The following is a 13,939-nucleotide window of genomic DNA, read 5'->3' as shown; positions in this document are numbered from 1 at the left end:
ACATCCTAAAGATAGCTGGACTGGTAGGTTAATGATGCTCATAATGTGCAGGTGAGCGGTAAAATTAGTGCATGGGAGGAGGGGGGAGTAATGGTAATATTGGGAGAATAAGATGGGCTTAGTGTAACTAGCTGCTTGCTCGGACTTAGTGAGCTAAAGTCTATGACTTAACAGTGAAGTGCAGTGCTGATCAAGAATTCTTTTATTCATAATATCAGTGCATTCAGAGGAATGGTGGGGAAAACGTATTTCTAGCTTCTAGTTGTATCTTTATTCTCCAAAATCTCTCAATGAAACTGAAATTTGGTTTATCTTCCATTTTGCCATTTTTATTACCAGTGCCAAGTATTCCAGAAATTGATACGGCGGAGTGCCTGGTGGCAGACAACTGTGTGACTGTGGTCTGGCGAATGCCTGAGGAGGACACAAAAATCGATCATTACGTACTGGAATATCGCAAGACCAACTATGAAGGGGCCCCACGACTGAAGGAAGAGCACCCCTGGATGGTGAGGGAAGGCATTAAGGAGATGGAATTCACATTGTCAGGTAAGTGCAATCAAAAGTGATAGTGTAACTTCTCCTGTGCACATCATTGAATTTTCAATCTAGATTGTGAGCTCAGGTTCTGAATGGAGACTTACGCGGACTGAAGTTCTGGTGAAATCTTTCTTGGTGAAGATGGACAAGCCCTCTAACGTTTTTTTTTATAACTCTCATATTATGACTTGGTTAATATTGCCTTTTGAATTAGCCATTTGTAGATTTAACCCAGATTAAGAATTCAAGAACAAATTATGAAAGTGAGAGCAGGAACAGGTTATTATCACTGATGTATGTTGTGAAATTTGTTGTTTTGTAGTAGTAGTACAATGCAATACATAAAAATTACAATTGGAATGTATGAAAGATAAATAGTTCAAAACAAGACAGCCGAATGAAGGGTCTTGGCCCGATATGTCGACTGTACATTTTCCATAGATGCTGCATTGCCTGCGGAGTTCCCCCAGCATTTTGTGTGTGTGGCAAAATAGTGAGGTAGTGTTCATGGATTCAAAGGCTATTCAGAAATCTGATGGAAGAGGGGAAGAAGCTGTTCCTAAGTCATTGAGTGTGTATCTTCAGGCTTCTGTACCTCCCGCTTGATGGTAGTATTGAGAAGAAAGCATATCCTTTATGGTAAGGGTCCTTCATGAGCAATGCTGCCTTAAGGTATTGCCTTTTGATGTCCTCGATGGTGGGTAGGTTAGTGCCCTTGATGGAGACGGCTGAGTCTACAACCCTCTACAGCTTTTTCTGATCCTGTGCATTGGGGCCTCCATACTAGGCAGTGATAAAACCGGTCAGAATGCTCTCCATGGTAAATCTGTAGAAATTTGTTAGTCTTTGGTGCATATCAAATCCCCTCAAACTCATAATGTAATCTAGCTGCTATTGATGTAGGTCAGGGCAAGCATTGCTGTGCTATGCTTCAAATGAAATAGCCTTGTTTATCAGTTCAGTTAAATATTTAAAAGGAGGAATTTATTGAATTGATTTTATTTCTTACATCCTTCACATATGAGTAAAAATCTTAACATCACATCTCCATCTAAATGTGCAATCATAGTAATTTATAATAAATAGAACAGACAATGTAACAGAAATACACTCAAATCAGCGTGAGTTAATCAGTCTGATGGCCTGATGTCCTGGAGCCTGTTGGTCCTGGCTTTTCTGCTGCGGTACCGTTTCACAGATGATAGCAGCTGGAATGGGGTGACTCGGGTCCCCAATGATCCTACGGGCCCTTTTTTCACACCTGTCTTTGTAAATGTCCTGAATCATGGGAAGTTCACAACTACAGATGCACTGAGCTGTCTGCACCACTCTCTGCAGAGTCTTGCGATTAAGGGAGGTACAGTTCCCATAACAGACAGTGATGCAGCTAGTCAGGATGCTCTCAGGATGTGCCCTGTAGAAAGTTCTTAGGATTTGGAGGCCCCTACCAAACTTCCTCAAATGTCTTGAGGTGAAAGAGGCAATGTTGTGCCTTTTTCACCACACAGCTGGTGTGTACAGACAACATGAGGTCCTCAGTGATAAGGATGCTGAGGAACTTAAAACTATTTACCCTCTCAACCCCAGATCCATTGATGTCTATAGGGGTTAGCCTGTCTCCATTCCTCCTGTAATCCACAACCAGCTCCTTTGTTTTTGCGACATTGGGAAGAGGTTGTTTTCTTGACATCACTGTGTCAGGGTGATGACTTCTTCCCTGTAGACTACCTCATTATTGTTTGAGATTAGGCCAATCAATGTAGTGTCATCGGCAAATTTAGTTAGCAGATTAGAGTTGTGGGTGGCGATACAGTCATGGGTATACAGGGAGTAAAGGAGGGAACTTGGTACACAGCCCTGAGGGGCTCCTGTGTTGAGAGACGGAGGGGTGGAGGTGAGGGAGCCAATGCTTAACACCTGCCAGTGATCTGACACCAAGTCTAGCATCCATCTGCACAGGCGGGGTCGCCGAGGTCTCTGATCTTCCTGTTGAGCCTAGATGGAATGATAGTGTTGAATGTTGAATTGTCATCCAAGAACAGCATTCTCACTTCAGCAACCTTCTTCTCCAGGTGTGTAAGGACGGTATGTAGAGTTGTGGCTATTGCGTCGTCTGTCGGTTGGGTGTGTCGGTAGGCGAATTGTAGGGAGTCCACTTTGGGTGGTAGCATGCTAGTCCTTGATGTAGTCTTTGACCAGCCTCTCAAATCATTTGAGGTTCAAAGACTCTCAATTCATCAAATAGTGTTCTTGTGCTTGAAATAAAACTCTCATCCCTTTGTGTCACTTGACCCAGATTAACCTGTCATTCATGTTTGAGCCATAATGTGTACATACTAATTACTTATAAATTTATAAACATTAGGACCACACATTAGAAACAAGGTATTTTGATGTGATCATAGAAATTTAATATAGACTTGAAAATGGCTTTATACTTCAACACTATCATCCGCTCAAAATTAGTCAATAAGCTCCAAGAACTAGGCCTCAGTACTACCTTGTGCATTGGATCCTTGATTTCCTCATGTGCAGACCTCAGTCAATTCACATTGACAACGACATCTGCCCAATCACCATCAGTAAAGGTGCACCACAAGGCTGTGTGCTTGGCCCCCTGTTCTACCCACTTTATACTTATAACTGTGTGTCTAAGTATAAATCCAATGCCATATTTAAGTTTGCTGATGACGCCACTGTTGGGCAGATCAAAGGTGGTGATGCGTCAGCATATAGGAGGAAGATATAACATTTCAGAATCAATGTTATTACCACCACATTAATCATGAAATTTGTTAAGTTAGCAGAGCAGTTCAATGTAATACATAATATAGAAGAAAAATCAATCAATCAATTACAGCAAATGTATATTGAATAGAATAAAAATCGTGCAATAAACAGAAATAATATATATTTTAAAAGTGAGGTAGCGCCCACTGGTTCAGTGTCCATTTAGGAATCTGATGGCAGAGGGGAAGAAGCTGTTCCTGAATCGCTGAGTGTGTGCCTTCAGGCTTCTGTACCTCCTACCTGATGGTGACAGTGAGAAAAGGCCTTAGTAATGGATGCTGCCTTTCGGAGTCACCAACTCCTTGAAGATGTCCTGGGTACTTTATAGACTAGTACCCAAGATGGAGCCGACTAAATTTAAAACCCTCTGCAGCTCCTTTCGGTCCTGTGCAGTAGCCCCTCCATACCAGACAGTGATGCAACCTGTCAGAATGCTCTCTATGGTACATCTATAGAAGTTTTTGAGTGTATTTGTTGGCACGCCAGATCTCTTCAAACTACTAATGGAGTATAGTCGCTATCTTGCCTTCTTTATAACTGCATTAACATGCTCGGACCAGGTTAGGTCCTCAGAGATCTTGACACCCATAAGCTTGAAACTGCTCGCTCACTCCACTTCTGATCTCTCTATGAGGATTGGTATGTGTTCCTTCGTCTTACCCTTCCTGAAGTCCACAATCAGCTCTTTCGTCTTAGTTGACCTATACAGGAGGAGGAAGCTGGAGGTCCATGAGCCTCTCTTCTATTCCCCATTCTGGGCTCTTACCTTTACTTTCTGCCTATCACTGGACCCAAGTCCCTTCCTCCTCCTCTTTCTCGTATGGTCCACTCACCTGTCCTATCAGATTCCTTCCTCTCCAACCCTTTACTTTTCCTAACTAACTGGTTTCACCTATCCCCTTCTAGTTCTCCTACTTCCCCTCCCCACATCTTTTTATTCTGACATTTTCCCCCATTCTTTCCTGTCCTGATAAAGGGCCTCTGCCCAAAACATCGACTGTGTATTCGTTTTCATAGATACTGCCTAACCTGCTGAGTTCCTTCAGCATTTTGTGTGTGTTACTTTACCTCTCAGCTTGGATGTTACATCTCAATCTTGACACAAAGCTACCTCCGTCAAGGGCAAGTTCATCTCAGTGCTGGGGTAGGTCATTTAGGACAGAGTTAAGGAAAAACTTCTTCCCCCAGAGAGTTGTGGGGGTCTGGAATGCACTCCCTCGGAGGTAGTGGAGGCCAATTCTCTGGATGCTTTCAAGAAGGAGCTAGATAGGTATCTTATGGATAGGGGAATCAAGGGATATGGGGACAAGGCAGGAACCGGGGATTGATAGTAGATGATCAGCCATGATCTCAGAATGTCGGTGCAGGTTCGAACGGCCGAATGGTCTACTTCTGCACCTATTGTCTATTGTCTATAAAATGGAGTGTCTGCTGCACATTCCAGCTATTTTGGGTGACTATGTAGACCTGAGACGCTGTGCAGTACTTGTTTCATCTCTGCTGTAATAGGGACACTTCCATTTTGCATTAGGGAGAGTACATCGGGAGGAGTGTCCTCTTTTGTAAATTTTGCAGGTATTTTCTTTTCCAAGGGTAAATGAGACAATCCATCAGCATTTCCATGCTCAGCCATCCTCTTGAATTCAGTCTTGTAATTATGTCCTCCAAGAAATAGAGCCCATTTCTGCAATCATGCTGCTGTTAGTGGGACACTCTTCTGTGGTTTGAAATTGGATACTAGTGATTGATGATCAGTAACCAGGATAAACACTCTCCCATACAGATACCAGTTAAAATGTTTTACACTCTAACTGGACTCAAAGCCTCACTGTCAAACTGTGCAGAATTTTTCTCTGCAGCGTTAAGGGCTATTGGCAATGTTCCCTCTAATTTTTAGTAGTCAGTGTGTGCAGAAATCTTATGTTGTGCAAATTTTTTCCTGCGACAAAAGTATGTGCGCAGTGAATGCACACATGGCACAGTTTATGTAGATTTACAAAATATTTGACATAAAACTGCACAGAATAACAACAAAATAACATACATATTCTGTTAACTAGCTAACAGAAACATTTAGCTAAAAGATTATTTTCAAAAAGTATAATTATTAATTACTACATTATTTTAGATAACTAACCTTTTGTGCGCACATTAATTTCCTTTGTGCGCTAGTTGAAAAACGTGTGTGTACGTGCACAGCTTAGAGGAACATAGGTTGTGGGGCATTCACTTCCATCACTCATAACATGTGACATGACTGCAGCTTTACCATCACAGGCAAGCTTCACTGGACGATGTGGATCGTAATGTGTGAGTACAGTGTCAGACTTCACCACTTCCTTTACCTTTTTGATAGCCACCTCGTGCTGCTTTATCTTCCAGATCTGTTGTACTGAGCTCAAGGGGTGGAGCACGGTAGCTACGTTTGGCAAGAAACTGTTATAGAATTGACAAATCCTGAAATAGACTGCAACTGTGACACGACCTTTGGTCTTGTGCATCCTCCACTGTTTGAATATTCTTGTGTAATCATTGTGCGTTGATGGTGTGACCACTGTAAGTGGTGCCTGGTTTTAAAAAAATCTTACTTGTTGCATTGTGCTCCAAGCCCGTAATCTTCTAATCTTTTTAATACTGCTGTGAGAGTTTGGAGATGTGCCTTATCTCAATGATGTCATCCAGGTAACACTGAGTGCCTCAGCAGCCTTGCAGCACCTGGTCCATACCTTTCTGCTGGAGAGCTAATGCAGATGCTCCACCAAAATTAAGCTTATTATTGGTGATAATCCCTGTTATGAGTGTTTGTGGTGAAAAACACTTCACATTCTTCTTCCATCTCTATCGTAGGTCGGCCTCAGCTAAGACCACTTTGCTGAGGTGTTTCCCTCCAGAAAGGTTTGCGAAGTTATCCTCAATCTGGACAGAGGGTATAGATCAACTTTCAGTACTGGGTTGATGGTGACCTTAAATTCAGCACAGATCCTAACAGACCCTTTCTTCTTGGCTACTGGAACCACTGGCATTGTCTATGCACTCCACTCAACCTTAGAAAGAATTCCTTCAGCTTCCATGTGACCTAGCTCACTGGCTACTTTATCACAAATTGTATGAGGAAGTGGGCAGCATTGCAAAACTTGGGTGCGGCTCTTTCATTTGACACTATTTTACTCTTGCTAATATTTGTTTTCCAGTGCCATCCTTGAACACTGCTGTGGCATCCATCATCCAGTACCTTTCGTAATTTGCATTCAGTTGGCTTTATTGACAGGGATATAACATGCAAATGGTGGATGGATCTCCAGTCAAGTTGTAGTTGTCTCGGCCATTCACGTCCCCAAAATGCTAGTCCTCCTGTTTCACCACATACAAGCCCAATGTGGTTTGTTGGTTATTGTATCTCACTGCTACAAATGTTATTACCGTAGGAGTTACCTCTTCTCCATTATAGGCTTTTAGTTGAATATCTGCAGGCTTCAGTTTAGTATCTTTGAAATGCTGTTCAAACTCATTTTGTGGAACAACTGAAACGGCCGAACCAGTGTCCAATTCCATTTTAATTAAATTGCCATTTACTTGTGGTGTAAGCCATATTGCTTCTCTCTTGTTAGTTTTCACATTGTAAATCTCAAGGCTACATAGTCCTGTGCCATTCTCATCATTATCATATTTTACATCAACAACATGCAGATTAGTGCACTTCTTGAAACTGCGACTGACTTTTTATCTTTTTTTGTTCCTTGTACAGTATATTCATTCTTGTCTGCTCATCATGCTCTTTGTATGAGTCCGACTATATTGCTTTTTTGTCCCAAGTTTCACCTTTAAATCTGCATTCACCTTTTGTACTGCACCCATGCTGCAACAGTAACACAATCAGTTTTGTCAGGCCAGTTTCTGTATAGATATTACAGTTTTGTTCATGCTCACCTTCATTCCTGACTGCAACTTTATTTCATTTCTGTCTGCTGTTTTCATTGATACAACTATTCCAACTGCTCTTTTTAATTAGGAGCCATTTTCAGTTAGGAGCCATTTTGGAATGCTTTCTTCTAAAATTCCACAAACTGAACAATCTCTCAGTGCATCATTAAGCCCATTACCAAATGGACAATGCTCAGTCAATCTCTTCAATTTAGCCACATACATTGAAATGGACTCCCCATCTTTTTGATTCCACTTAGGAAACCTAAAGTGTTCAGCAATCAACAGTGGCTGTGGTTCTAAATGTTCCTGCAATAGTTTCATGATATCAACACAACTTATTTTGGCTGGTTTGGTTTCAGAAGTTAAATTTCAAAGCAAACTGCATACCTTTAAACCCAATTTACTTGTTTCTCATTGGCTATTTCTTTTGCTTTAAAAATGTTGCTCAGTCTGCTCCGTATATAAAATACAGTTATCTCTTTTGCAACCAAACGCATTTATCTTTCCGATGAAACTAGCCATTTCTGCTCTTTTTATTTCTGATCATTATCACTCAGTACTCACTGTTTATGAACCTCTGAATTTGTCAATTTTAAAACTCAACCATGTCTATCCCTTTTGTGAAGACATGCTGCTCTGAGAAAAGGAAACGTGCTTTTTAACTCTACTGTTTCTCGCTGAGTTAGTTTTTAGCTCTAATGTCTTGTTGCACTTCAAGTAGGTAGTCATCTCAGGTTCATTTTTTTTAAACTACAAAACATTAAAAACTAATCCAAAGGAAAATAAGGGAGCTGGAAGGTAAGTCATGTACTTCAATTCGTTTTTCTTTGTGAGGTGCACATATATATATGATGGCAGCATTATGACATATGCAGTTCATTTATTTTTATATATAACCCACAATGGATTATTTAAACAAAGGAATGCTTGATCAACCTATATAGTTACAATATTACTCTTAAACTACTAAAATATTAAATATACAGCAATAACTACTAGGTAATGCATTTTGGGAACAGTAAACAAGATTTTGGTACATGTCAGTAGGTCCCTGAAAATAGCTGCACTGGTGAATAAGGTGGTGAAGAATGAAATGCTTGCTTTCATTATATTGCTTATTGATTAGAGCTCAGATTTCAGTGGTGTAATTCCAAACAAATTTATCACCAAACTCCTAATCTTGGGACCCAACACCTCCCTTTGCAGCTGGATCCTTAACTTTCTGACCAACAGACTAGAAACGACGAGGACAGGTTACAATATCCACACAACAATTATTCTCAACGTTGTTGCCCTGTGAGGCTGCCTCCTCAGCCCTATACTCCTTAAGCACTCATGAGACAGGTTCTGCTCTAACTCCATCTACAAGTTTGCAGATGATCCCGCTGAGGTGGGCCGTATCTCAAATAACAATATGTTAGAGCACAGGAATGAAAAGGGAGCTTAGTACATGCTATCGTGACACAAACCTTTCTGTTGATGTCAGCAAAGCAAAAGAGTTGGTCATTGACCTGTGGGTTGGTGGGTGGGGGAAATTGCCAAGAGCTGCAGACATAGCTCAACATTTCAGGGGAAACTGCCTTCCCTCCATGGAGACCTCGTGCTGCCTTGGTGAAGTAACCAGCATAATGAATGACCCCACCTTCCACAGACATTCTCTCTTCCCCCCCCCCCCCGCCCCCCACAATCAGGCAATCGATACAAAAACCTTACACACAAAAAAGTGCTGGAGGGACTCAGCAGGTCAGTCAGCATCTATGAAGGGAAATAAACAGTTGTTATTTTGAGGTGAGGGCAGGTCAGGGCATTTGTCTCGACCTGAAACATAGTATGTTTATTTGACTGGGTAGATACTGCCTGACCTGCTGAGCTACTCCAGCATTTTATGCACATTGCTCGAGTTTTCCTGTACCTGCAGAATCTCTTGCATTTTGGATACAAAAGCCCAAAAGCACCTACCACCATCCTCGAGAACAGCTTTTATCTCTCTGTTGTAAGTCTATTGAATGGCTCCCTAGTATGATGAGATGGGCTTGTGACCTCACAATCTACCTTATTATGACCTCTCACCACCTTGTCTGCACTTTCTCTGCAGCTGTAACACTTTATTCTGCACTCTATTTACCTCAATGTACTGTTTCAATGAATTGATCGATATGAATGTTATAAAAGACAAGTTATTCACTGTACCTCTACACATGGCAATAATAGAAACATAAAAAACTTACAGCACAATACAGGCCCTTTGGGCCACAATGCTGTGCCAAACATGTACTTACTTTAGAAGTTAGCTAGGGTTACCCTTAGCTCTCTACTTTTCTAAGCTGCATGTACCTATCCAGGAATCTCTTAAAAGACCCTATCGTATCCGCCTCCACCACCGTCACAGGCAGCCCATTCCACACACTCACCACTCTGAGTTTTTTTTTAAAACTTACCCCTGACATCCCTTCTGTACCTGCTTCCAAGCACCTTAAAATGGTGCCCTCTCATGTTAGTCATTTCAGCCCTGGGAAAAAGCCTCTGATGATCCCACACAATCAATGCCTCTCATCATCTTAAACACCTCTGTCAGGTCACCTCTCATCCTCCATCACACCAAGGAGAAAGGGCCAAGTTCACTCAACCTATTCTCATAAGGCATGCTCCCTAATCTGGGTAACATCCTTGTAAATCTCCTCTGCACCTTTTCTATGGCTTCCACATCCTTCCTGTAGTGAGGCGATCAGAACTGAGCAGGGTCCTATATAGCTGTAACATTACCGCTCTGCTCCTAAACTCAATCCCACAGTTGATGAAGGCCAATGCTCCATAGGTCGCCTTAACCACACAGTCAACCTGCACAGCAGCTTTGAATGTCCAATGGACACAGAATTATAAATTAATATAACTCATGTTTGATTTCTTCTAAATCAGGCACACGTCCATTTTACATAATGTTATAATGACCCCGCGTAGCACTGATTTGCATAATGCTCCACCTCTGACGAACGCATCCTCCACGTTGACCAGGGTTTGAGTGTATAGTTATGTAGTGGTTAAAAATAGTTATGCAAACACTTGTACAGAATCCAATATGAGAAGCGTCTTTGCCCTTCCTATTTCCACTCTGTGCTGCCTACAATCACAGCTGATTTTTAAGGTGGGGAGGAGAGTGTGAAATCAATGATTTAGATCACAAATCATCTTCAACCCCTGATCGTCTGATAGACAGTGGCTGGTGTTCTGAAGTATTACCCAGTGTGTATGTGGATGTTTAAAAGGAATTAACCTCCTCTCAGATCCTGGTGTCCCTGGGCTTACCTCATGAATCACTGATCCTAAAGCGAAGCCCAGGCAGGCAGAGCTCTCCCAGGTCTGACAACAGGCTACAATTCAATTCAAAGGTACAATTTAATGTCAGAGAAATGTATACAATATACATCCTGAAATGCTTTTTCTTTGCAACCATCCACAAAAACAGAGGAGTGCCCCAAAGAATGAATGACTGTTAAATGTTAGAACCCCAAAGTCCCCCCCCCAGCTCCCCCTCCCACGCATAAGCAGCAGTGAGCACCGATCTTCCCCCACCCCCCACGGGCAACAAAACAGCACCAGCATCACTACCGAGCACTCAAGAGTCAGCAAAGACACAGACTTGCAGTTACTCCAAAGACTCTGCGTTCACCCGGTATTCGGCATACCACAGGTTCTCTCTCTCTCCCTAATCAGGGAGAAGGCGGTGTCTCCATTTTCCCAGCGAGTGAGGTGACGTAACAAACAACTCGCTGGTTTACGATGTTAGAAGTCCGTTACGTTGGTTTTTTTCAAGCTCTGTGCTTGAAGATCGCAAAGAGCCCGAGTCTCCAGGCACACAGTCGCAGATAACCCAACTCCCCCAACGACACACAGGTCTCCTGTCGTGACACCAACCCTCGATCCACCCGTCTGCAGAGCCCCAAGATCCCAGGCTTCCGAATTCGAGCCAGACTCTTAGGCCGAGCCTTTGGTGTGCCGAGCAACGTTGGCCAATCGTGGAATCCTGAGAGCGGGTCCCATTCCCGCAAAGTACCGTAGTCAGCATGTAAATCCAGGTCAGAGTCTTCAAAAGAACCCTGAAAGGGAAAAATAGAGACATTAGCGATGGAAATAGAGCTGTTTCCGTAGATGCAAGCAAAGGAGTCGCCGTTAGGCATCATTAACCCTCCTAAGATCTGCCAATTTAGGATAAAAGCCAGGATCAACAGGCTCTCCAGGACAGCTTCTTCCTCCAGGCCATCAGACTGATTAACATGTGCTGATTTGAGTGTATTCTATGTTACACTGACTGTTCTGTTTATTATAAATTACTATGATTGCACATTTAGACAGAGACGTAACATAAAGCTTTTTACTCCTCATGAACGTGAAGGATGTAAGAAATAAAGTCAATTCAATTCAAAAGGTTTAATGTGAGCAATGAGTTTGGAGCATATCTGAGAGGCGCTTTTCTCCCCACACCCTCTGAAGAAATAGTCTCACAACACTTCAAGAAACATTTAGATAATAGTCAAACCACCAAGGCATGGAACCCTAATGGGAAATTAGGATTAATGTAGATGGGTACAATGGGTGCATGTACGTAGTAGGCTGAAAGGTGTGTGTGAACAAGGAATTACTTTTATTTATTGGGTTATTCACCATGCTTGGCTTCCCTGCTAATAAAAATTGCACATAACCCACATAACTACTGTGTGTAGCTGTGGAGAATACAGTTGTGGAAAACTCTTTCTATTCAAAATGGCAGATGAGGAAATAAAACTGTACAGTATCCTAAAAAGCTTTCAGATACAGATTTTAAATAGTGGACTATGTCAAGTGTATTTATCACCTGTATTTTTACAATATTTTCTCTTCCAGGTTTGAAATTTGACACAAAATTCATCAACTTCCGGGTGAAAGCCTGTAACAAAGCTGTTGCTGGAGAGTTCTCGGAGCCAGTCACACTGGAGTCCAGTGGTTTGTGCAACTACTCATTATTACTTGCACTAATAAATGGGTTTTAATATTTGTAAAGGAATTGCTATCCTTGTCTTACTCTGGTGTTAGAGAGGCATTGCTTCCAGCTTTACCAAAGCTGAATTAGTCAAATGGAGCATTATTCCTGAAGGAACGTACCAAAATTCAGATTGCTGAAACTCCTCAAGTGATTGCTGCTTTGCTTATCTCTTCCCTGGTGCAGAGCACACATTTCTTTAAGTCTGTTATAGAATGTAATCATACTGTGAGGCTGAACTGTGCACACACTACAGGGAAGATGGAGCCACACTAGGGAAAAGGAAGATATTGTAGAGAATGCAGATATGGAGGGAGAGAAAAATTACTTAATTCAAAATACCAGCCTAGAAAATGTATGATAAGATGTCCTATTGAGTTTGCAGATACAGGTTTTGAATTGTGGGATGATTTTGGCACTAATTGCTTCTGAGGATTAAAGCCTTTTTTTTAATCTTTCTGCACAGCATTTAATTTTAATTTGGATGCTGCCACTGCTCATCAGAATTTGAAAGTGGAAGATCACAAAGTGGAATGGGATGCGTCGGGGGGAAAGGTGCAAGAAATCAAAGTTCGAGGAAAGGAAAATCGAAGTAGGACAGCTTCACCTGCCCATTCCCCTGCGAGGTACAAATCTCTATCAAAGGCAAATATTGCTGGGGAGTCTATCTATAATATTCAAACAGTGGAAAAACCATGTAGTCAAATGAATCATGATGCACTATGGCAAAAGAAAATTTAGATATTGTGATGTACAATACTGTACAAGTATCGTGTGTGTGTGTGTGTGTGTGTGTGTGTATATATATATATATATATATATATATATAATATAAAAGACTTTTGCACAGTACTGTGGCTAAGAAGGTTATTTGTCCCTATACCTTTAATCTAGTATTTTTTTTAATGGACCAACATTCTAGTACTGCTATCACAATAATTCTTTAATTTGCAAAAGGCTTTGTTTGATCAATTGGAATAACTTAATTATGTGTCTAGATATTATACTCGAGGGTGAGAATTCTTGAATGCAGGAAGTTTTTTTATTTCCCGTAAAACTTTCCAAGTTGCACTGATGTGGAAATGTGGAGCTGCTGCATGAAATTCCTTAAGTTTCAAAAGCCCTTATTTACAGTAGGTTGTCCTCACTTAAGACTTGTGTAAATTACTAGGAATAATTGGCCCACGAAGTGGTGGCAAAGTTGGTTTTCTATATTTTGTCACATACCAAAATTATATCAAATTCAATATATTTTGTCCCTCCTTTAGAAGTGTTTCCACTTTTGTCACCCTTACGTCTGCTGCGGTTATTAGCTAACAAAAGCTGGTTTATTTTGGCTGTAATGTTCTTTATTTTTTTATTAAGAAGCATCATTCAGTCACCAAAGAGATTACCATCTAGCCGGAGCAGCAGGGATCGATTCACTGCAGAATCGTACACCGTTTTAGGTCAGTACTTGAAATATTACACTTGATATTTTTTAGGACTAGATGGCTCTATCACTTAAGTGAAAACCAGCCTTGTCTATTCTTTTAAGCATGAGGACTGTTTCAAAAATCCAGTGAGAAAACCTAGTAAATATAATGAGAATTAAATGTACTGTGGAAATAGAAATCAAACTTTGGATTTTCTCATGTGAATTAGATTCCTTTAAATAAATTGGCCTAAAAG

The 13,939-nt window shown here is 41.3% G+C and overlaps 1 protein-coding gene across 4 annotated transcripts in view; it reads left to right on the top strand.

Moving 5' to 3' along the window:
• Positions 1-13,939, top strand: part of fsd1 (fibronectin type III and SPRY domain containing 1) — a 73,041-nt gene that overhangs the window by 29,062 nt on the left and 30,040 nt on the right. For all 4 annotated transcript variants that reach the window (XM_073068737.1, XM_073068736.1, XM_073068734.1 and 1 more), the window contains 4 exons: positions 340-549; positions 12,133-12,231; positions 12,735-12,894; positions 13,634-13,716. In XM_073068737.1, coding sequence (XP_072924838.1) covers positions 340-549; positions 12,133-12,231; positions 12,735-12,894; positions 13,634-13,716 — 552 coding nt within the window. The remainder of the gene's footprint in view (positions 1-339; positions 550-12,132; positions 12,232-12,734; positions 12,895-13,633; positions 13,717-13,939) is intronic.

The sequence above is a fragment of the Hemitrygon akajei genome, chromosome 16 (genome assembly GCF_048418815.1).
Source record: "Hemitrygon akajei chromosome 16, sHemAka1.3, whole genome shotgun sequence".
Taxonomy (NCBI): Eukaryota; Metazoa; Chordata; class Chondrichthyes; order Myliobatiformes; family Dasyatidae; genus Hemitrygon; species Hemitrygon akajei.
The sequence above is the reverse complement of the archived record's forward strand: the minus strand, read 5'-3'. Positions and strand labels throughout refer to the sequence as shown.